General features: G+C 39.6%; 4 protein-coding genes across 4 annotated transcripts in view; 3 read left to right on the forward strand and 1 right to left on the reverse strand.

The window, feature by feature from the left end:
• The window catches only part of LOC134819675 (uncharacterized), a 242709-nt gene that overhangs the window by 70576 nt on the left and 148202 nt on the right, over positions 1-23931 (reverse strand). The window lies entirely within an intron of this gene.
• The window catches only part of LOC134819676 (3-ketoacyl-CoA thiolase, mitochondrial-like), a 65538-nt gene that overhangs the window by 35516 nt on the left and 6091 nt on the right, over positions 1-23931 (forward strand). Inside the window, exons 2-4 of the mRNA XM_063829755.1 lie at positions 18741-18879; positions 19046-19111; positions 19237-19365. Coding sequence (XP_063685825.1) covers positions 18756-18879; positions 19046-19111; positions 19237-19365 — 319 coding nt within the window. The 5' untranslated portion in view covers positions 18741-18755. The remainder of the gene's footprint in view (positions 1-18740; positions 18880-19045; positions 19112-19236; positions 19366-23931) is intronic.
• On the forward strand, positions 1885-3051 carry LOC134819955 (uncharacterized). Its single transcript, XM_063830118.1, has 3 exons — positions 1885-2026; positions 2264-2513; positions 2747-3051. Exons 1-3 carry the CDS (start codon positions 1886-1888, stop codon positions 2923-2925), a joined length of 570 nt encoding a protein of 189 aa, XP_063686188.1. The 5' UTR covers position 1885; the 3' UTR covers positions 2926-3051.
• Positions 7504-18532, forward strand: LOC134819804 (eukaryotic translation initiation factor 2A-like). Its single transcript, XM_063829952.1, has 6 exons — positions 7504-7593; positions 8134-8318; positions 16416-16537; positions 16923-17030; positions 17568-17767; positions 18050-18532. The coding sequence occupies exons 1-6, from the start codon at positions 7504-7506 to the stop codon at positions 18431-18433; spliced, it is 1089 nt and encodes a 362-aa protein (XP_063686022.1). The 3' UTR covers positions 18434-18532.

Consider the following 23931-nt stretch of genomic DNA (forward strand, 5'->3'; position numbering starts at 1 on the left):
TTTTACGCCAAATCTGAAATCTCTATTTATTGTTTATGAACATTATAACATGGGTCACCAGTGAACTGCTTCTTTCCCCTGTTTATTAAAACAACAACACTTTTACAATTACACTTCATCTTTGAAAAATATTCATACTTATTTTATTAATGTCACGTAACACTTGTGTTGCAGACGGATAATTTGTCCATAATTAATGGACTAGCCCAGCGCGCGCTACTTCGTAGCACTTGCCTCGGGCCATTTTAAAAGAAAGCGGCGCGGCGCGCGCGCTACTTCAAAGAAATATAGATGAGTAACATCTGTCAAACAAATGGTATTTTCCTTAATTGCTTTAAAGAAGCGCGCGCCGCTTAAGCTTTATTTTCAAATTTTTTGCCGCTACGAAGTAGCGCGGCCGCCGAGTTAGTCCATTAATTAACAATAAACAACACTTGTGTTAAACTTATTACTAAAAAAACAAAAGTGTGGGACGAACTTGACGGATTTTACTCGTTTTAATTTCGTCGAAGTAGCGCGCGCCACTTTCTTCTCGCCGGGCCAAATCATTAACAATGGTCAACTGTCAAGGGACAAACGCGCGAATTCACAAAAAATAAAAAAGAATATTCATGATGACAGTATCACATGTCATTAAAAATTGCAAAATCACAAATATTGACGAAATATAATTGATACAAATACTCATATTTATAATTTAGATAAGCAGCTATAGCGCTTACCTGAAGACCTCAGGCTATTATGTTCATGACGAATAGAGATTCGGCGGAATGACAGGCTGAGCGCGGCCCAGTAACTATAGCGCTCGCCGCTTTTTTCTTGACGCGAAATACTGGGCACGTGCCGAACCGGGTTAGTTCATTGCATTAGCAATAAACGATATTACCTGGCACGCCAATCTCAATGCGCGGCGCTCTTTTCGAGTTATATACAGTATACAGCTTTGACAGGAGCAAGCTTCACCTAACCATGTGCTTTCGCGCCACTTCGGGCGCGCTTGTTTCACACCGTGAGGCGGGCGCGCGCTACTGCAAGCGCAAGGGCTCTGGAGAGAGCAAGGAGCGAGCAATGGAAAGCAAGCTAAGTAATAAAAATAATAAACGGGGCCGAAATAATTTCTTTTTTTTGGGCAGCTGACTTAAAAGATATTTGGACTCTAAACATTTTTAAATTGCAGTGATATTTTTGGAGTATAACCCGTGAAAGTTTGTTTCATTTGTTTTGTGTGCTCTTTTCTGCAGCCTATTTTGCTTTTCTTGTGATAGAGACTTCTGGGTTATCAGTACTTGTATTCAAATCGCAAAAGATTGAAATAGTTTTTATTTAGAGCTTTCGCCACAGAAATCATTCCAGGTGATCATTCCAGCATACAAAAGGCTGAAAGTGTAACAAGGCTTTCACTGTAGCACAACAAAAATGTCACAACAGTTTACCATCAGTGTCACAAGACTGTAGCTGTAATGTGACCATTATATGTTAGTACTACTTCAATTTAATCGTTCAGAAAAGACTGGAGATTCGAATTCTTTCTGCGACTTGGGCACAAGTACTAGAAAAACTCCAAATCTGTGCACCAGGGTATTTTATATTAATAGTGGAACTACAATTTTAAGATTTATCTTTGATGTTATGATGATGTTTATGTCAGAATATTGATTCGATTTGTTTGGAATGGTGGTGGATGAACACTTGAGGTTCTAATTTTGGCTGTTTCGACGTCTTTAATTAAAAATTTATGTTTCTGACCCTTGTGTTATAATTGCCTCTACTCGTTTATTCTTCTGGATTCTGACACCCTTCACAATAACCAATATAAATAGGATCTTATTGTTGTTTATTTTCTGTATTTATACTAGGTCATTCAACTTCATTCTCATCAGGTGACATGGTTAATGTATATTCTACTGATCAAAACGAAAGGATGGAGCGTTTGGATCGGATAAGTAGCTTAGTTGGCAACTATTTGTTAAGAGGCTACAAGATGTTAGCTGATGAATGTGAGACCTGCCATACGGTTTTATTAGAGGTAATCTACATTAAAAAGAAACTAGAAAACATTTTAGGATGCAATTATTTTAGTGATGTTCTATTAATCTATTAATGCTTTTCATACAAAGTTACAACAAAATCTTCATGAATTTTTGTTTAACTGAGTAGTAGTACTCAATAAATGTAATAGATTTGTAGTTTTGTAATTAGTTTAAAACTAACTTAAAAGTCATTGCACGTTTGTTATATTGTCATTGAATAACTTTTAATTCAGAACAGAAGAAAGGAAACATACTGTGTTGGCTGCCAAGAGGTTGACCTAGTACCGGACAATGAACAGCCAGTTGTACAGGCCCCAGCCACCACCACAGTTATCACTGATGTACCGGTGGGTACGACCAGAGAAGATCTATATGCCATGTTATCTCAACAAGCAGCAGAGAGGGAACAAAGAGAACTGAGACGGACACCCTCACCTCCTCCCAGACTTGTTGCTGCTGCTCAAAGTTCTGTTACTCGTTCAGGTTGGAACATTGAACATGATGCATTGTAACTTGATTAGATTTTGTCATTTTTTATGCATGCAGTTAGATTTCTTGCTGTTGGGTTTTATCATGCAATTATATGCACAGCACCTTTTATGGTTTGAGTGGGTCGAACATATTTGATAGTTGGGGACGAAGTGAGAGTGTCCACTTAGTGTAATAAAATAAATAAAATTTGTTTATTTATGTTATTAAACATTTATTATTTTCAGGAACAAGAACAGAAGCAGTGCCCACTCAGGACAGCGATGCAGTTGACTTACGAATAATGCAGAGTATACGGACACTCTGCACTGCTATAGACAGCGCGGACCACAGTGGTTTAGCTAACAGCGCCCATTTGAAGGACTACTCAGAGGCCATATTAAACCTTAAGAATGCTCTGAAGTAATTGAGTTATCGAAATTGCTGAAATGATAGGAAATGATTTTATTTGATAATTTATATCTGTAAAAAATGATATTATTTTATAACTTATATATTTTTGACAGATGGTAAATCGTATAACTTATGTTGAAATTCGAGGAAGATCTGCGGATTTCAATTTTACCGTCCTCACCAGAGGATTAATGTTCATAATTTTCCATAATATCATTAATTAGTAAAATTTATACATACAGGTTGGCCCAGAAGTAACAGTCCACACGCACCCCTTGAATAACTCTTGAATTCCGTATCAGAAGTGTACAAACATTTCAGGGATTACATGGGTCAAGCTTATATAGTACAGACAGATCCGTCTGAAAAAATCGATCTACCGACACTTAAGAAGCTTTCTAAGGATTTTTGACGTTTTTAAGTCCCCTTAGGTGCCCTCTATGGCTGGCCACGTTTTCCAAACTTTTCCACGTGTCTTAAGGCCACTTTTTGCCACTTTTACCACTTTTTACCAACTTTATTGTTTGTCGAATATCTTTAGTTTTGAACATCGTAAAAGCTTGCAGATTAATCGAGGGTGTTTATCTTATCAAGAAAACAACAATTTCAAGAAAACAACAATTTTATTTAGTATCAATTAAAGCACACAAAAATATATTTCATATTATATATATAACTAGCACGAACTTTAGATCAGATATCTTAGGGGACTTGGAGTAGCAAGAGATTGACTAAAAGGTATATAACTTTTACAAAGATACGTCGAGAAGAATCCAGGGTGATACAGGATCGGAGAGTGCAGACCAAAAGTTTACGCACCCACCTTTGCCTCCTGAGTTCTTGGTTGGGTAGAAATTTATGCAAACTTGGTCGTTTATACTCCAAGTCCCTTTCTTAAAAGAAGTAGTATTAACTATGTCTAGAGTTAGCTTCGTTCAATAATAACAATATCAATATAATCAATATCAATACCAGATAAACCTACCGAATAAATTATTAAATATCAATTAATTAATTCCGATAAAAAATTTTATAAATTTAGATATTTAACTTATCTAAAAACATTACAACAAATGTTTAAAAAGCGCCCAAAATCGATTTGAAAGATTTTCTGTCTATAGTACAATCATGATAGTAATAGTTAGTGTGTGCCGCTGCAATTAGATTTGATTACTGCAATTTAAAATTGTTTGGAGTCCAAGTATCTTTTAAGTCAGCTGCCTGTGCTTGTATTAATAGTGCTTTGGTTCTCAGTTTTATCAAGCTAATGGACGTTTCTAAGCAATTGCTTGAAGTTAAAATTTTTTTATGAACAGCGTTCCAAAGCTTGGCTGCATTAAACAAAAATGTATTTGATTTATTTAGGAGAATAACCATTAGACTCGTTGCACGGTTTGAAATGTTGATAGCCTCATAAAGGGAGTATGGGCAGTGGTACTTGATAATCTTAGAGAATTCTAAAATACAGTGATATTTGTACAAGTTTTGAGCTGTAAGAATTTTTAATCTATTAAAAATGGGTTTTGTATGCTCCTTTTCAAAGTAAAACAAAGTATTTTAGTAAAACAAAGTATTTTATTTATTAGCAGTGCAATCAATTCATATGATATAATTATAAGAATATAATAGTATGTCACACCTATTTAACTGTTACTTTTGAGTAGTCGTGCCTTGGCTAAATCTAACTAGGACCAGTGGTGTTGATTAACATTTAATAGGTGAGTCTTAGTGACACAAATTGAAAATTTTAAGAAAAGACGGATCAAAACACAGATCCAAGGACAAGGAGACCCCACTGCAGGACCATACATGCTATTGGCTTGTGCATGGCCCAAAAAGGTTCCAGTTGTCCAGGAAACTGTACGTAGCTGGTCAACTAGTTTTGAATTCAGACTAGGCTTGATTTGTTCTGGGGTTTCTAGAGGTAAGATTTGATGGTGCCAGGTTTGTTCAGGCGGACATGGAAATTATGCGATGGATATATAGGTATATAAAAATCATATCAATATAAAAATAGATCCAAAAATAGATCCAAAGATTCACACGGCAGTCAGGGAACTTCCAGACAGGATGCTCTTGAAACAGGTATAATTAGCGCTTTTGTAATTAATTGTATGCAAGGGATGGGATGCTGATCAACTAAGCTGGTTCAATGCCCCAGCTATTTAGGGGGAGCCACTCAATTTCACGCCCAGGTGTTGTCAATTGCTGGGTTTCCAGTAACAAATCGAGACATGTTTAAGTACTAAGTTGGCTTTTTTGTATGTTGCTTCTCTAGATGGTCCTGATATGAAGATATTAGTGTCATCAGCATAAAGTACAAATTTCACCTCACTGTCTGAAAAGCAGTTTACTATATCGTTCATATACAATAGGAAGAGTAACGGCCCTAGAATTGACCCTTGTGGTACTCCAAATTTCACGTCCATTGTTTCTGATGGTACATCGTTATACATAACATACTGCTTTCTGTTAGTCAAATAGCTTTTTAGTAAGGTAAGTGCTGTGCCCCTAATACCGTAGGAATTTAATTTGCATAAAAGAATATCGTGATCAAGGGTGTCGAAGGCTTTGCTCAAGTCAATGAATATCCCTAGGACATGTTTATTGCTTGCCAGAGACTTAGTAACGGAGTCTATAGATTTGTGTAGAGCATGGGTGGTAGAATGGCCTTTTCTAAATCCAAACTGTGAGTCTGTTAGTACACCTTTAGATGTGAAGAAATTATAGAGGCGTTTATAAATGACCTTCTCGAAGATCTTTCCAAATAAAGGTAATATTGATACAGGCCGATAATTTTCAATGCATTCCTTATTGTCTTTCTTGTAAATAGGAATAACTTTACCAGTTTTAAAAATACTTGGGAATGTACCACTTTGTATACATGTGTTGTAAAGCCTAGCCAAGGTACCAGCAATGAGCTTGGCCGGTTTTTTTACAACAACTATAGGTATGTCACTCGCCTTACCATTTTGAAAATCTCTGATCACCTCTATAATTTCTTCTTCATTAGTTTCTTCCAGGTATATGGAGTCAGATACCGAATTAGACATAAACTGAGCAAATGATTCTACTGGTTCCAGAGAAATACTATTGTTTGACAGTACATTTTTATTGAGATTACTTGCAAGAGATGTAAAATATTCACAGAATTTGTTAGCAATTATTCGTCTGCAAGTAACTCTCTGGCCATCTATAACAAAATCGTCCTTACATCTAGACAAATTTTTGCCACGGAGTTCATTTATAATTTCCCAAGTCTTTTTTGAGTTCATGCTGTACTTCTCGAATTTTTGAGTATAGCACATAGCCTTTGCCATCTTTATTGAGCTCTCGAGAAACTTGTCGAATTCCTTGTAGTAGATGTGCTTGTTTGGATCCCCATCAGGTAGTTTTAATGTACAAGTCTTCTTCCATTCGAAATACAACCTAGCTTTCTTGTCGATGGAGTTAATCAGGAGAAAAACTTTTGTAAAGGCAATTTTTACGTCAGACAATCAGTTAATTGGACATGAGAATTGGATCAATTAGCTAATGATGTTTGGCTCAAATGATCGGAATAGCTTAAAACACGGAGAAAAGTAGTTTTTAGAAAAACTTTGAAAAATTTCACTTACATTTTTTTTCGAGACATGGAAAAATTTCGAAAATTCAAGATATATGCTTCTCATAAAACTTCGTGAATTTTTAGTTTCAAGAATACTTAAATCACCAATATTTGTAGTTGAAGTTCAGTAATTCTCGGCAGATTTTAATAACCAGGAATTACTAAGTGGAAAGGTCTGAAACTGAAAAACGTTAACCATAAGATATTAGAGTTTCATAACTAATTACAGTACAGCCTTATCGATTGTAGCTATACTGATCTGAGGTTTTCTCCCGAACACAATTTATAGAATTTCCATTCCCAAAGAAAAGGGGAAAATCAGTCTCAGCTTTTCAGGAGTGCAAATTTCATGAATTATGTTCGGTAGAATCCGTCAGATCAGTTTAGCTACAACTGCAAATAGATTGGATATTATATGTTATGCGATAAAAACTGACTATCAAAGAATACGATTAGCTACCTCCCTGTGACCACTGGCTTTCTAGTTTTTATACAATTATTAACCGTATTTCAAGATTTATTGAAGGGTTGCATGTTCGCAGTTACTTCTGGGGGCCAAATGTTTTCACATTTTTATATAACTAGCAGGAACCCGTATAACCCTAAAATGGTGTCAAGACTCAAGAGACTAAAATAATTATTACCTATTTAATTCGTGTTTTTGACACCACTTGGGGGTCCAAATTTTGGGCTCTAAAACTCCTATTCCTTGGCCAATTTTTTATTTTTTCATGCTGATTTGAAGGCCATTAAAACATTTGACCCAGTCAAAAAAGTTTCAGTTGTATATCTTTTACGGTTTTTGCGGAAAGTCGCGTTAAAGTTGATGCCGTGGTGTCAGTAAAATGGTACGGATAAACACATCCATATATATCGTCTCGCTTTATATATAGTAAGATATAATTATTTAATTCATATTATATGTCAGCTAGTATTATCTTTTAAATTGTGGTACAGTGTTTGACATTATATTTTATACGAAGAATGAAAGCTAAAGATGGGGTTTGGTTGGTGGTCTGCTTCTTTGTTATTCTGATTGGACCCTGTGAGAGCAGCAGAAGAAGATCCTCGCCTGTAATTAGTAGAAGAAGATCGTCACCATGTAAGCTTAATTTGAATAATTTGGAAAGTTTGTAGATTCGTCTATCGTCTTACTCTTTAATAATCCAATCATGTTTTTAAAGTCGTATTTCATGTGTTTTTACTGATTGTGCGAAAATATGGATTTATCTGATTTAAATTATGTGAGATTTGGGGCGTACTATCGCAGAACTACTAGGCGACCAAGTTTCCAAATAGTGAAATGTGAAGAGATTGTGGTACACTTCACAGTGAAATTTATATTTTATTTCTCCACTAGAATTTTGTATTACATATTTAAATTCAAATTTTACAGAGTACAGCAATAAATGAATATAAAATAGAATCGTTCAAAATAATGCCCGGCCATCTGTAAAATAAGATGGGCACCCAAACAGGTAAACACATAGTGAACTATGTCCGCAATTACTTGGACCCAATACATGAAATTAATCTAAATCCAAAAGTTTATGAAAAACAAAATAGAAAAAGTAAAATACGAACAGAATGTATTCATACAGAGATTAAACTCAGGTGTTAGACGGGACGGGAACTGGTCGGTGTGGGGTGGATGGAGCTCATGTGATTGCAAGGAGGCGAATGCAGCTGAAGGTAGCCGGTTTAGTTCACGAAGTTGCAGTAGTCCTTCTCCGTCCTGCGGAGGATTTTCCTGCTCTGGATCCTCTACAAAGACCACGAGTTGTTCCAAAGACTGCACAGTTGGTCGGCAAATATATTTCGTTATTTTTATATATACATAGGGGGGGGTGTCACGTCCGTCTATGTCCGCTTGTCTCATAGAATCCAAAAAGGACAGGACATAGGCGGACATAGGCGGACATAGACGGACATAGGCGGACATAGACGGACAAAGGCGGACATTAATGGACACCTAAATTGCTAAATAAAATGTTCATTTTTTGCTGTTATAGGGGGATCATGTTTTTTGTCCGTTCGGTACCCTATATTTTCAAAACGGACAAAAAATAGAGCGGACAAAAATGGACAAAAACGGACAAAAATGGAAATAACATTTAGATGCTTCCTCCTCCTACTCTTCCTTCTCCTCCCCCTGGGACTTCCTCATCAGTCCTCAACAGTCCTTCTCCTCCCCAGTCCTCCTCCTCCTCCTGGGTCCTCCTCCTCCTGTTTGTAGCCGTTTGGTAATGGCTACATGTATCGATCAGACTACCGTTATAGTGCACGTTCCATAATATGTAACCGTGATAACTGTGCCAACGACAGGCATTTCAAATGCGATTAAAGTGCTGCATATGGTAGTAGACCTGAAGACAGTGGAACTATCCCGAAAGTTAAATATCCGAGCAGCTTTCATGGAACAAATTAGTCGTTCGATTTGTACAGGCCAATCCGAGGTTTGCCAAATGGTTTGTCACAGTTAGCAGACGAATAGAAATGCACTCTGGAAGTTTAGCGTTATAATTGAGTGCGGTTATTTAAACAGTGTTTTGTATTATTATTAACAGAGTTGGTCGGTGTTGAACACCTTTGCATCGCCTTCTCGCTCTCTGACAAAGTTCTGATATTTTGGTGTCTTTATTGTCCACAACCAACATCTAAAGTGAACAAAGTATTGTCCATCTGAATACTATAAAAAGACCCAAAGTATGGACTCCATCTTCCTATATCAGAACCCCAGCTACCTCTCGTGCCTTGTAACAACACCCGAAGCTCCGGACTTTCAATCAGTTACAATGGCGCGAACTACAGGGAACCTACTGCGGAGGAAGTCGCCTAATTGAGCCCTACCGCTCTGGTTGACGTCCCGCACGCAGTTGACGAGGAACCTTGAAGTAAACTGACTGGAGTTCTGAGAGCTGCCTGGTGACGACTGGTATGCTGTGCTGTCGGAGAGGAAAAGAATTGGAAAATTGTCGGAGAGTCGGGAAAGGCACCATGAAGACCCGAAAACTAGTAGGGTAACAAGACGAGTCTTGTTTCGTTGTAAAACTGGAAAAGGCTTGATGATCGACACAGCACCGAGAAGATGATCAAGTAGATGACGGAGTGGTTGCTGAAGTGGATACCTGTCTCGATGTACAACTGGTAGGACACGGGCCAACCCTATCAGTTCAGTATTTATGTGCACGAGGCATTTCGACGATATGGGAGGACATCTCACGACGGCGTATGGGAACCTCGATCCCGGAGAGAGAAGAGAAGATTAAGTGATGCCGTTCGAGGAAGAACGCAGACTGAGATGGAGAATCTCGGTAAGATCGAGTCACAGATGAAGAAGAATCCTAAAAATTAAATCGTCGGAGTGAGATTGTTCGAGTTGAAGCTGGACAAAACTCTTCAGACTCTATGAGAGAGTCAAATCGACCGCTGGAAAAGTTGGAAGGTTTTCCGAGTTCAGCAACGTTCAACGTTTGGACGCTTCGGAGTTATAATGTTTGACGTCACGTGAAATGCATATATAATTATGGACTGCAGAATATGGAACAATATCAAGCGTGTGTTTTATGTGTGTGAGATTGAACAATTGTGATTGTGTAATATTGTTTATAAAAATTGATTTAAGGAATCCGTTTGGAAAGTAGGGCCCGGTGATGTCTCGAGGGAGAGACAGGGTGAGGTGTAGCCGGTAGTGGATACGGCTACCCAGTAAGCACAGTTCATAGGTAATATAAGTAGTTCATATGATCTCAGGAGGAAGACAGGGTAGATTGTAGCCGTTTGGTAATGGCTACATGTATCGATCAGACTACCGTTATAGTGCACGTTCCATAATATGTAACCGTGATAACTGTGCCAACGACAGGCATTTCAAATGCGATTAAAGTGCTGCATATGGTAGTAGACCTGAAGACAGTGGAACTATCCCGAAAGTTAAATATCCGAGCAGCTTTCATGGAACAAATTAGTCGTTCGATTTGTACAGGCCAATCCGAGGTTTGCCAAATGGTTTGTCACAGTTAGCAGACGAATAGAAATGCACTCTGGAAGTTTAGCGTTATAATTGAGTGCGGTTATTTAAACAGTGTTTTGTATTATTATTAACAGAGTTGGTCGGTGTTGAACACCTTTGCATCGCCTTCTCGCTCTCTGACAAAGTTCTGATATTTTGGTGTCTTTATTGTCCACAACCAACATCTAAAGTGAACAAAGTATTGTCCATCTGAATACTATAAAAAGACCCAAAGTATGGACTCCATCTTCCTATATCAGAACCCCAGCTACCTCTCGTGCCTTGTAACAACACCCGAAGCTCCGGACTTTCAATCAGTTACATGTTCATCCTCCTCCTCTTCCTCCTCAGTCCTCAGTCCTCCTCCTCATCCTTCTCCTCAGTCCTCCATCCTCCTCCTCAGTCCTCCCCCAGTCTCCCTCCTCCTCCTCCTATTCAGTCCTCCTCCTCCTCCTCCTTCTCAGTCCTCCATCCTCCTCCTCAGTCCTCCCCCAGTCCCCCTCCTCCTCCTCCTATTCAGTCCTCCTCCTCCTCCTTCTCAGTCCTCCTGAGTCCTCCTCCTCCTCCTGAGTCCTCCTCCTCCTCCTCCTCTTCCCTCTCAGTCATCCTCCTCAGCCATCCTCCTCAGTCCTCCTCAGTCCTCCTCCTCCTGGGTCTTCCTCCTCCTCTCCATCCTCCTCCTCTTCCTCCTCGGTCCTCAGTCCTCCTCCTCCTGGGTCCTCCTCCTCATCCTTCTCATCAATTCTCCTCCTCCCCAGTCCTCTCCCAGTCCCCCTCCTTCTCCTCCTCCTATTCAGTCCTCCTCCTCCTCCTCCTCAGTTCTCCTGAGTCCTCCTCCTGAGTCCTCCTCCTCTTCATTCTGAGTCCTCCTCCTGAGTCCTCCTCCTCCTCCCTCTCAGTCATCCTCCTCAGCCATCCTCCCCAGCCATCCTCCTCAGCCATCCTCCTCAGTACTCCTCAGTCCTCCTCCTTCTCAGTCATCGTCAGTCCTCCTCCTCAGTCCTCCTCAGTCCTCCTCCTCCTCCTGGGTCCTCCTCCTCCTCCTCCTGGGTCCTCCTGGGTCTTCCTGATCCTCCCCAGTCCTCTTCCTCCTCCCCTCCTCAGTCCTCCTCCTACTCGTCCTCAGTCCTCCTCATCAGTCCTCAACAGTTCTCCTCCTCCCCAGTCCTCCTCCTCCTCCTGGGGCCTTTTCCTGGGTCCTCCTCCTGGGTCCCCCTCCTCCTTGGTCCTCCTTCTCCTCCTCAGTCCTTCTCCTCCTCCTCCTCAGTCCTCTTCCTCCTCTTCCTCCTCCTCCTCCCTCTCAGTTATCCTCCTCAGCCATCCTCCTCAGTCCTCCTCCTTCTCAGTCCTCCTCAGTCCTCCTCCTGAGTCCTCCTCCTCCTCAGTCATCCTCCTCAGTTCTCCTCCTCCTCCTAGGTCCTCCTTCTGGGTCCTCCTCCTCCTGGGTCTTCCTGATCCTTCTCCTCCCTCTCAGTCATCCTCCTCAGTCATCCTCCTCAGTCATCCTCCTCAGCCATCCTCCTCAGCCATCCTCCTCAGCCATCCTTCTCAGCCATCCTGCTCAGTACTCTTCAGTACTCTTCAGTACTCTTCAGTACTCTTCAGTCCTCAAAATGTTTGTCCGCTAATGTCCACCAATGTCCGCTAATGTCCACCAATGTCCATCCAAGTCCGCCAATGTCCGTCCGGGTCCGCCAATGTCCGTCCGAGTCCGCCAATGTCCGTCCGAGTCCGCCAATGTCCGTCCGAGTCCGCCGATGTCCGTCCGTGTCCGCCAATGTCCCAAAAAACACGTCCGTTGTCTCATAGAATCCAAAAAGGACAGGACATAGGCGGACATAGACGGACATGACACCCCCCCCCCCCCCCCCCCCCTACATAATAACATCATCTTTTTATTCATGTAATTATCACCATTTCATATGTATATTCTAACACGGTTTTAGAATTTGTAACTTAAGACATTTTTTTTTTTTTTTGTCGATGGGCGCTCACTCTACCTCCCCGGGTTTGCGGGGAGGCTACGTCCGCCTTGTGGCTAACGTCTCTTGGAGCTCCTTTGGTTGCGGAGGTGTACCGAAAGCTCGGCTGGGATGGGGACTCGCTGATCCGGCACGAACCAAATGGACATAACATTGCTGTTATGACCCGGTGGAACGGCGATAACCCTAAGAGTATCTGCCATATGTTCCGTCATCGGGGGACTATCTGAGTCCATAGAAAGTCAACTGTCGAAACAGCCTCCCGGAAAATGGGTTTGATAATGCGAGAAACTACCACTTCCACTGTTATCTGGCTAACAGCTCCGCTAGGTGTTTCTCGATATTTACTGTGCTTGATGTTTGTTGTTTTGCCATGATTTGTTTGGTCGCGCGCGCACCAGTTTGGTGATAAATTTGTGGCTTTCTTTACTATGTATGTCTTTGTCCGCGCGTTCCGTGTTTTCGGTAGACCCCTTTTGCCGTTCTCTCTGTTTATGTGACGAGCTATTGTACTGTTTTGGCATATTTATGGGTTTTAGGTACCATTTGTCCATGGCTGGGTCGTTTTGATATTCTACTGTCCGTAGCGGAAAGGAGCTTGCCGGGCTCCTGTCACAGGAGTCCTGTGTGAGTGAGGTGGAGTGGAGAGAGGCCAGGTATGTGCTGGTATTTGATCTGATCCAGCCAGACGACGTTTAGCCTGGGCCTGCCGGACAATGAGGGGCAGTTACCATCCCCAACCAACGTGGAGGTCACTCTGCCCATATCCAAAAAATTTTTAATTTCCTACATTCTCAATTTGTTCGTTTTATGTGGCCCGCTCGCTTCGCTCGCATAAAAAAGTCTTTGTATTCGCGCGGTTCAAAGATTTTTCATGGCGGATTCCAGATTCTTTTTTAGGGCCCGGAACGCTTTTTAATAGATAATCCTAGGTTACTTTTGGGGGCGAAGCCCCCGAAAATTTTGGAAATTTAAACTAGATTTGACCTCCTGGAACGAATCTGACAATGGAGAACGATTTTAGCATACTATTTTCTGATTTCAATTTTATTGGGATAAATTGTCTGGATTCTAGAATCCCTAAACACTCATGGCTTAACTAAAGCACGAAATAGGAGACAGCATGAAGTATCAAGAGTTTATAATTTTGGCAGAAATGTTTTCTCATCTACTACCATCACTTTCTGCTTTCAAGCTATAAACTAATACAGGGTTAAGGGAATTTGGAGAAGGAAGCAAGTATGAGACCAAATATTCAATATAGCATCTTGTTAGTGGTTACTTGATGCACAGATTTTGTAGCTAATAGCAACAAACTTTGGTCTGTGAAATGAAATTTGATAGACTGGATCAGTGGATCCCTGACTGAGGACATTCAAATAACGGTCCAGCAACTTTTAGTCTGCTCTTTCACTTAAATTCCTACTGAAATATTATCGAAAATTCTCAGAGTTGGCTCTCGAATTTCCTACTTTTTGTCAAAAATTTCCTACTTTTAAAAATTTCCTACATTCTTAGAATGCGAGAATGCGGGTTTTTGGATATGGGTCACTCTGAGGTTGCTAGTGGGTCCAGAAACAACAGGGGGGATGGAGTGAGTGATCCCTGCAGTTTGCTGGCTAGCCACCCACTTAAGACATTGATTACAATTTACAAATGGAGATAATATGCGTGTCAAAAGAAAGAAATGACAAACCGAACCACCAGGCAACTTAAGAAACATCTATCACCAAAAAAAGAGTATAATCAATATAAATTCAAATTTTTTAATACTGATATCATGATATAAATACTTATATAATACATAGTTAATATTTCAGAGTGGGAGGGATGGGGTGGATGGAGCACATGTGAATGTGCGGAAGCAAATGCAGTAGAAGGTACTCGGACTAGATCACGACATTGCCCCAATCCCTATCCCTCCACTGGGGAAAGTCCCTGCCCTGGCGACTCTAAACAGACCGAGGGTTGTACCCTAACCGCCGAGGACTGTACAGTTGGTGGGTAAAAATCTTGTTATACTTACTTTCTACTTTTCGACAAGGCTAGTAAATAAAGGGTAATGCTTTTATGCCACCGTGGTTATTGTGAAAAAATATAATGATTGTCTGGCACTATGCCGCCATAGTGCCAGACAGTGCCGCCATAGTGCCATCAGGATCCGGATGTATGACCGTATTATATATATTATATAATAATATATAATATTATTTAATGAACAAAATTCACATTTTTGAAGATTGGGCGGAGTGGGGTTCATGGAGCACATGTCTCTGCGAGGAAGCAAATTCATCAGAAGGTACTCGGTCCAGATCCCGAACTTGCCCGAATCCCTATCCGTCCACCGGGGAAAGTCCCTGCCCTGGAGATTCTAATCGGACCGAGGGTTGTACTAAGAATTGCACTTTTGGTGGGCAAAAATCTTTTTATACATACCTTCCACTTTCTAGATATTATCATCTTTATCATTCATTATTATATAATATGTATTATAATCTTTTAATGATATAATAATTTAATTTTCATTTTCAGAATATACAATTGAGAATATTTACCGATATTGCCTTGTTTAAAAAGAGACTAAAGACTCATCTCTTTGACACAAACCATACTTCATAAAATGCTAAGTTCTTATGTACATGTTCGTGAGTCGCTTTAGATGGCTTGAACTGAATCTTTGGATTGTGAGTTCTTTTTGGCTATAAAGCGCCCATATCCAAAAAATTTTTAATTTCCTACATTCTCAATTTGTTCGTTTTATGTGGCCCGCTCGCTTCGCTCGCATAAAAAAGTCTTTGTATTCGCGCGGTTCAAAGATTTTTCATGGCGGATTCCAGATTCTTTTTTAGGGCCCGGAACGCTTTTTAATAGATAATCCTAGGTTACTTTTGGGGGCGAAGCCCCCGAAAATTTTGGAAATTTAAACTAGATTTGACCTCCTGGAACGAATCTGACAATGGAGAACGATTTTAGCATACTATTTTCTGATTTCAATTTTATTGGGATAAATTTTCCAAGTCTCAAACCCCGGGCGGAAGTTATATAGACGGAATGTCGTCAGATCCATGACTAAAAGGGTTACATAGCCGGTCGATTAAAATTGTCTAGAGCTTTGCTAAACCAAATCGTTAATTTAGCCTTTTTTCCAGGAAAATCAGCGGCATTATTAGCTCTACAGAACTAATGCGCAATAACTGGGAGTCATGGCAAAGACAACGCTTGATGTGGCCACTTACGGTGGGACGTAGACTTGTTAGACCATGTTAACCATCCAAGGAAGCAAAAACTTATCATTGGCGATGCTTTTGGATGTTAGACTTTTGAATTATTGCTGATTTCGGATATTATTATTGACAGAAAGCCTAGAATTAATTGATTGAATCCGTTTCTGAATTAAGCCTAAAAACAAGTTGCTTTTTTAAACTGCATATGTAGCGTTGGTACATGAATCATAATTAGGTTAACCGTGTAAGATTCACTGTCATGTAATACTATAAGCTTATTAAGGGAGGGGGAACTCATTGCGGTCTGTTTGGACTGCAGTAGAGAGAGTTCATACTTTCATACGACAATGTTAAATGCGTGTTTTCAACTGCGATAGTGAAGTCCCGGCCGTAGGCACGGGTTACACTAGTAATGTAATAAAATTATCGTATGGCTCTTTTATTATATGTTGGAGATATTTTTTATGAGATTTATGTTTTCTGGATTATGAAATCGAATCATTTACAGTTTGTCCAATATAATATTCATATCGTAGAAAAATTTTGGTCGTAGAAAAAATAAAGAGGAAAACGTATAAATCTGCTTCAGTAAAAATTAAAGCAGTTAGTTGAAGTGGCAAAGAAATTCAATATTCACCTCCCCGCGCCCCTAGTGACCTCACAAAACACTTTCCTCAGGGGAACACTGTTTAACGTGAAGTGTGATCCAATACACGAGTTCGGAGAGAACCACTACAACGAGATCCTATTCAACCCTCAGGGCAACATGGTCGGACTTTGTGGGTTCGGGAACCTTCGAGGTAAGACTTGAGATGGAGGTTTTGATAAAGGGGTGGGCATGTTTTTTGAATTCCCAAGGGGTCAAAGAGGAAGTTATGTTAATTCTGTTGAATTTACCTTTTTCTGTGGAATGAAGTACATGAATTTTCTTTCATTTCTGGCGGCATTATCATTTAAATTATTGGTGATAATAAATGTGAAACCCAAATAAAAGATATCTAATTTTTTTAGGCATTTTCAAGTCATCTCAGTCCTTATTTCATTACATTGTATCCTGTATAACATTGATAAAAATTGAAAGTTTTTATTGGTGATTATAAATGTGAAACCCAGATAAAAGATATCTAATTACTATCTAATTACTATTACTAATTACTAATAATTACTAATTACTAATAATTCCAGGCAAGATAAAGTTCTATGAAACGGAGAACAATAAGTTGTTATCAGACTTTGTGGCAGCGGATGCTACTTTCTTCGAATGGGCCCCCTGTGGAGATGTCTTTATCACAGGTGGGTCTTTCATTTATTTTCTAGAGCTTTTAAATGCAGTGATGGGACTGTACTTTGAGCAAACCCTGTGCGATGATCAAGAAGCAAGGACCACTGCATAAAAACCTCCTATACCCCATTATTAATTATACCCTAATTTTAAGAATTGAGCTTACTATTCCTTCGTGGCAACCAACTTCCCCCTGTCACATCTCACTCCCAGGTACCCTGTACTCCATTTTGAAAGAGTAACCCTATTATATTGACTCCTTCTAATTGTCCCCTCACAGGTACCCTGTACTCCATTTTTAAAGAGTAACCCTATTATATTGACTCCTTCTAATTGTCCCCTCCCAGGTACACTGTACTCCATTTTGAAAGAGTAACCCTATTATATTGACTCCTTCTAATTGTCCCCTCCCAGGTACACTGTACTCCATTTTGAAAGAGTAACCCTATTATATTGACTCCTTCTAATTGTCCCCTCCCAGGTACACTGTACTCCATTTTGAAAGAGTAACCCTATTATATTGACTCCTTCTAATTGTCCCCTCCCAGGTACCCTGTCACCCCGACTGAGACAAGACAATGAGTTTAAGCTGTGGGATGTGTCCGGTAAGATACTCCACCACTACCAGGTCCCAACAGATGAGACCCAGCTGTGGCAGCTGATGTGGATCAACCCTGCTAAGCTGCTACCTCCCCCTGTTGTTCCTAGACCTGCCACCTCTAAGGAGATTGCTGCTGGAAAACCCCAGGTTTGTCAGCTTTTGTTTGTCTTAGCTCATCTGAAAATCCTAATATAGCATATTTTTTCATTAATCATAAAACTGAATTCTTGAGTTATAATTCCATATTAAAGCTTCGATATAAAATTAGAAATTAACCAATGTAAATACTTGAAAGAATGACTCGGCAGTATCTCCATTTTGCAACAACGCTTTTGATTGTTCGGCATTCACTTTTGACTGCTCCAAGATGATTTATTCTCCAATTTACCCTTAGTACACCCTAATCCCTCAATGCCTCCACCCCCTCAGGCGTACAGACCACCTGGCTCCCGACAGGGTCCAGCTGCAGCTACCCGCTCACTCCTCCCCAACGTTCAAGGTGGAGTCTACAAACCCGGCAGTGATGCCCAACGAAACCAGCCCTCTAGGCAAGCCCAGAAAAATCAGAGAAAACGAGAAAATAGGGCCAAGCAAATTGAGGATGAGAAAGTTCCAGCGCCTACGATGCAAGATTTGCAGTCTACCATAGTTGATGAGAGGGAGAAGAAGGTCAGGAATCTTAAGAAGAAATTGCACCAGATCGAAAAATTGAAGGGCCAGGTGGCCCAGGGCAAGACTTTGGAGAAAAATCAGATGGATAAGATTGCCTCTGAGAATGATCTTATCGAAGAGATAAAACGATTAGAGTTATAATTTATTTGAATCTGAATTTGAGAAGGGTTTTTATTTATTTCTGTAGCTCATTGTGTTAAATATTTTTATTAACTAATGTTTGCTAAATTTTAAATTAAATGAGCATCAAATTTGTTATTCGAAAATTTTGATTTCCTCAATCTTGTTCGGCAATCCATCTCCCAGAAAATAATTAGTAGCGAAATGCCATCTACAATCCTTTTACCTGAACTGTTTTGTTATATTGAACCTTAGATATAAATCATAGTGATATAACTTACTGATAAATTTTAAAGTAGCTAAAAGTAAAACATTGATTTTGTTTCCTAGCAAACACCCGACAATGTCTGGAATTTTCATAGTAGCTGCTAAAAGGACTCCATTCGGAAAGTTCGGCGGTTCTCTTAAAAAGAAGACTATAACTGACCTATCTGAAATCGCTCTCAAAGCTGCCCTCGCTCAAGCAGGTTTGTTGGCAATACAACGAAATATTTTTAGTAATTGCTATTTTACCGGTAATCCTAAGCCCCAATTTTCGATAATGATTGATTGATGGTTTTTTTAAATTAACATACCTTCCGAAACCACAGTTGTAAAACATAAAATCTCCCATCAAACAACCAATATCCGCAGGTTTATCAGCTGAACACGTCAGTTCTACAGTAGTCGGTAACGTCTGCCCCGTCACCTCCAAAGAAGGTTAGCACATCTCCCTAAAGTACATAATCGCACTTTTTTAGTGTTTCAAAAACGAAATATCGAATGATATAATTAAATATTATAATAATAATATCGAATAATATCCACTAACCTCTGCCTCTCAGGCATTTACTCCGCAAGACATACCGCTCTGAGATGTGGGGTGCCACTTGAACGTCCTGCCTACATGATCAACAGACTCTGTGGCAGTGGCTTCCAGTCTGTGGTCAACGCCGCTCAGGAAATCATGCTGGGTAGGTTTGTTGTCTGTTTGTTTTCTGTTTTTTGTCTGTTTGTGACGTCACAATCTCCCAATCCCCTCCCAATCCACCAGCAATGATATTACTCATTTGTTTTGTTTTGAAACCCCACGGTGGAGGTTGGCGTGTGCCGCAATTTATTAATCAATGGTTATTACATAAATGAAATTATAGAAGTCACACTAAAATATAATAATGTAAAATAAAATATATTAAAATAAATGCCCTACTAAAAGTACTATATAACTAACGGTCTGCAAAACTGGTTGAAGTCGCAATTTGTAAACATGCTAATTACTATTTAATAATAATAGATAAAAAGTTTTGCGCGGCAGATGTAAATTCGGCATTGCATAATGGCAGTGAAATTAAAATGATATGTTGTTGATAAAATATCATGGTCATTTGTCGCGAGTGATCTTTCTTTACGCGTTGTCGCTTACTAACTCGGTGTTGTAGTCTATCTGCGAGCGCCCTTCTCTTTGAGACTTTCTTAGCCCAGGTATACTATAAAGTAAGAAATTTGGCCAATTTTCATCGTCTCCTGAGCTTTGCAGCTTGAGGAGTTCGCGCTTAGCTGAATTTTTAAAGATTTCAATTGAAAAGGTAGAACTTGGAATAGTTATATCCTTACTTTGTTTTGTAATAGAGAGCATGGGTCCTTTGAAGAAAAGAGTATTTCTAAATGTTGGGCCGTTGTAAGTTGTGAACCAAGAAAGGTTATGTTCGTATGTGGAATTATAGGTGGGAATATCGCGAGGGAAAAGTTCTTTGATGGATTTAGGGAGAAGGCTTGGCATGTTCCTTACTTTGTGTAGTAGAATAAGAGCGTTTTTTACAATGACGCTATGGACTGTTAGGATATTATGCAATCTAAACGCACTTTTTGTGTGCTCCGGGGGATTGCCGTCTTTATATCTATAATTTACATATCCTGACATAACAGCTCTAATTCCCTGCTTTTGCTTGGTGAACAGAGATTCAATGTGACATTTTGAGGCAAATCCCCACACTAAGGAACAGAAATTTAGATGGGATTGGGTAAGGCTTTGGAAAATGTTTAGGCGGGCTTTGATAGGTAGAAGGTGCTTTAGCTTATACATAACTCCGAGGTAGCGACCCATCTTTATTTTAACTGCCGTAATGTGTTTTTGCCAAGTGAGCTTTTCGTCTAGGATCACTCCTAAAAATCTTGCTTCAGTCTTACGTTCGATTACAGTGTTGTCAATGGACAAATTAAAGCCGCTGAAGTCGATTCTTTTTCTAGTGAAAATCATGTAACACGTCTTTTTTACATTTAAAGATAGCCCATTAGCACCTACCCAATCTACAAGACGTGAAATTAGCTGATTAGCTTTTAATTGTATTTCTTTCTAGGGTGGTTCCACTAATTAATATGTTTGCGTCGTCGGCATAAAGGATGAACTTTGCAAAATCACTAATTCCAGGTAGGTCGTTTATATAAATTACAAATAAGAGAGGTCCTAAAATGCTACCCTGAGGTACGCCGTAAACTATGGGCATGCTAGAAGAGCAAATTCCGTTTAAAGTTACGTATTGAGATCGATTACAAAGGTAAGATCTAAACCATTCGTGCGCGACTCCCCTGATCCCACAATGGTCAAGCTTCTTAAGTAAGGTCTCATGATCAAGCACGTCAAAGGCTTTACTGTAATCGAGCAGGAGCAGTAGGGAAATTTGTTTCTTATTCAGAGAGTGTAGTATAGAATTTTGGGCATTGAGCAGTGCATGTTCGCACGATCTTCCTGGCCGAAATCCGTATTGATTTTCGATAAGAGAATCGTTCTTATCTAAAAATTCTAAAACACGAGCATGCATAAGTTTCTCATAAATTTTCGAGAATGATCCCAAAAGAGAGATCGGCCTATAATTAGCTACTTCCAATTTTGAACCACCTTTGTGGATAGGAACGACTTTCGCAGTTTTTAGAGCATTTGGGAAGGTACCACTGGAGAACGAACAGTTAATGACATTAGCTAGTGCCCTGGTAAAGTTTTCGCAGCTGTTTGCAATTTTCAATGGCTCAATTTTACAATCGAGTGTGGACTTGTTCTTAAGCCCTGATATTATCTTTTGGACTTCACCGTGTGATGTAGGCTTAAGAAACATCGAGTTACTACACGAAGCCTTAAGAAAATGCTTGAAACCACCTGGGTCAAAGGTTCGACGGGCAGCGATTTGCCTCTTGATACTGGCTGCAATACCGGAGAAGTAGCCGTTAAATTTCTCAGCGACTGCCAGATCGGAGCTTATAATCGTGCCATCGTCGTCCTTCAGACGGGTGTGTCCGAACTTTTTTCTGTTACGGTTCAGGAGGCCATTGATAATTTTCCATTGATTTTTAGAGCAGTTTTGGTATTTGTCAAACATTTTCTTATAGTACTTTTCTTTGGCTAGATTCACATGTTTGTGACAAAACTTTTTCATTTTATCATACGCGTCGCAGTTTTTTTGTGATGGATTTATAGTTTTTTCAAAAAAAGTAACTTCTTGCGGTTGCATGCCGCCTCAAGCCAGGGTAAGATCCAAGGCTTTGGGTCAGCTCTTTCGAATTTTCTTCTCGAACTGTCGCGCTTCAGGGGGAATGCAGTATTGTAGTGTTTCATGTACGTTTGATAGATGGAATTGTATTGTTCATCAGCGCACGTTGAGGAGGTAGCATCATCCCAGGTCTCACTTACAATAAGCTCTTTGAATTTAGCATGATTAGCTTCGTTAAATACACGGGCCTCTATTTTCAAGCTAGTGTTGTTGTTCTTTACACGTTGACTACGGAATCGCTCGTTCAAACTAGGTGTGGCTCCTAAACTAATGGTCGTGCTAACCGCGAGATGATCTGACATATCCAACGTCACGACATTACAACTAATAACGTTGGTCACGTGATTAGTATACACGTGATCAATAAGCGTTGCACTGTGGTCAGTTACCCTGGTAGGCTTGGAGACAGTCTGGGCAAACCCATATTTTTCTAGTAAGCTTATAAGATCCTGGCTGTAAGCGTCGGTATCGTATTTTATAAGATCAATATTTGCATCACCCAGGAAGACTATCTGCTTTCTGGAGTGTCTATCAAGACCCCTGAGCACGTTTTCAAACTTTTCAAGGAATTTTTTAGGGCTTGTGGATGGCGAGCGGTAGAAATTTACGATGATTTTTGTCTTATTTCCGTTTTTAAAATTGTTGATTTTAAGCAATTGAAATTCTCCGCAAGTAACTTCTTCTGGACTCAGATTGAGTTCGAGTTCCTGTATTTTATCGTAATCACAAACGCGTTTGTTAACATAGAGCGCAAGACCACCTCCTTTTCCAGATTTACGTGCAGGTTCTTTGATAAAGGGCTCGTAAAACTGTTCGATTTCAATGTCGTTCAGACCATTAGGAAGATTAGAAATTTTACAGTTGGTTTCATTGAGGCAGATGAGGTCAAATTTGGAGAATGTTTCTATTTCTTCTCTAAAATTCGAGATATTCTTCACGAGTGATCTAACGTTTAACGAAAGTATCTTAATTTCGCGATTGCTAGGGGTCTTGATATTATCAGGGTGTTGGTACTTACAGCTAACCAATATCTCCGATATACAATTGTTGAGATCGATTTCGCTGGAATCTATTTCATCAGTAAGTTTGCCTATTTGATTCAGTACGTGAGAACGAATATAGGGGTTAAAAGTGGGGGTTATTGTATTGTAATTATCATTAAGTTCGTAGGAAGTTACTCTATAGCCAGGTATTAGGTTTAGACAGCATGTAATACAACCAAGATAATCTTTGAGGCATTTTTTATGAACTGGTTTGTCACATAGAGGACAAATGAAAACATTTCTAGGAGCATAAGACCACCCGAAGCAACTTGAGCATTGTGATTTGAAACTAGGTTCAACCATTGTTCAAGATGTGTAAATACCAGATATCTGTGAATAATTAAGTAAGATATTAAAAAGATAAGAGTGTAAAGTATGGTGTATAGAATAGCTTGTACAGTCTAAGAATATGTATAAAATGCCAATGTGTGTGCGTGTGAATGAATGAGGAATAAACTGTGTGCTGAGAAAGCGTAAAGAAGAAAAAGAAAACTTGTTAGACCTACCTATCAAGAACTATACAGCTCTGTGTGTAGATAGAATCGTAACGTAGTCTACAATATTACAAACTCAGTGAATGGCGAGGTTTAATCTATTGACGAATCGGTTATTTAGGTGTGTAATGATATGGCATCACGGTGTTTGTGGTTGAAGCCTATATAAATATTTGTTATTGGTGAACCAAGACACTATGATGATTGCTTTTCTAATTAATATTGACTATTATTTTGTTTTATTCTTGCAAGCAACCGATATTTTTCTTGGGTTATTGCCTACCACTCCTACGATTGCTTTTCTTGGGTTATTGCTAGCCCTAGAACTTGATTGCTTTTTTATTACGATTGCTTTTTATTACTTGCAACACGTTTCATTTTGTGGGGTTTATTATTTAAGTTTAAGGAGCAAAATTCAGAGTTTCAAGTTGATACAACACCCGGTATTAACTAACTGGTGA

The sequence above is a fragment of the Bolinopsis microptera genome, chromosome 8 (genome assembly GCF_026151205.1).
Source record: "Bolinopsis microptera isolate Bmic1 chromosome 8, MBARI_Bmic_1.0, whole genome shotgun sequence".
In the NCBI taxonomy this organism is placed as follows: domain Eukaryota; kingdom Metazoa; phylum Ctenophora; class Tentaculata; order Lobata; family Bolinopsidae; genus Bolinopsis; species Bolinopsis microptera.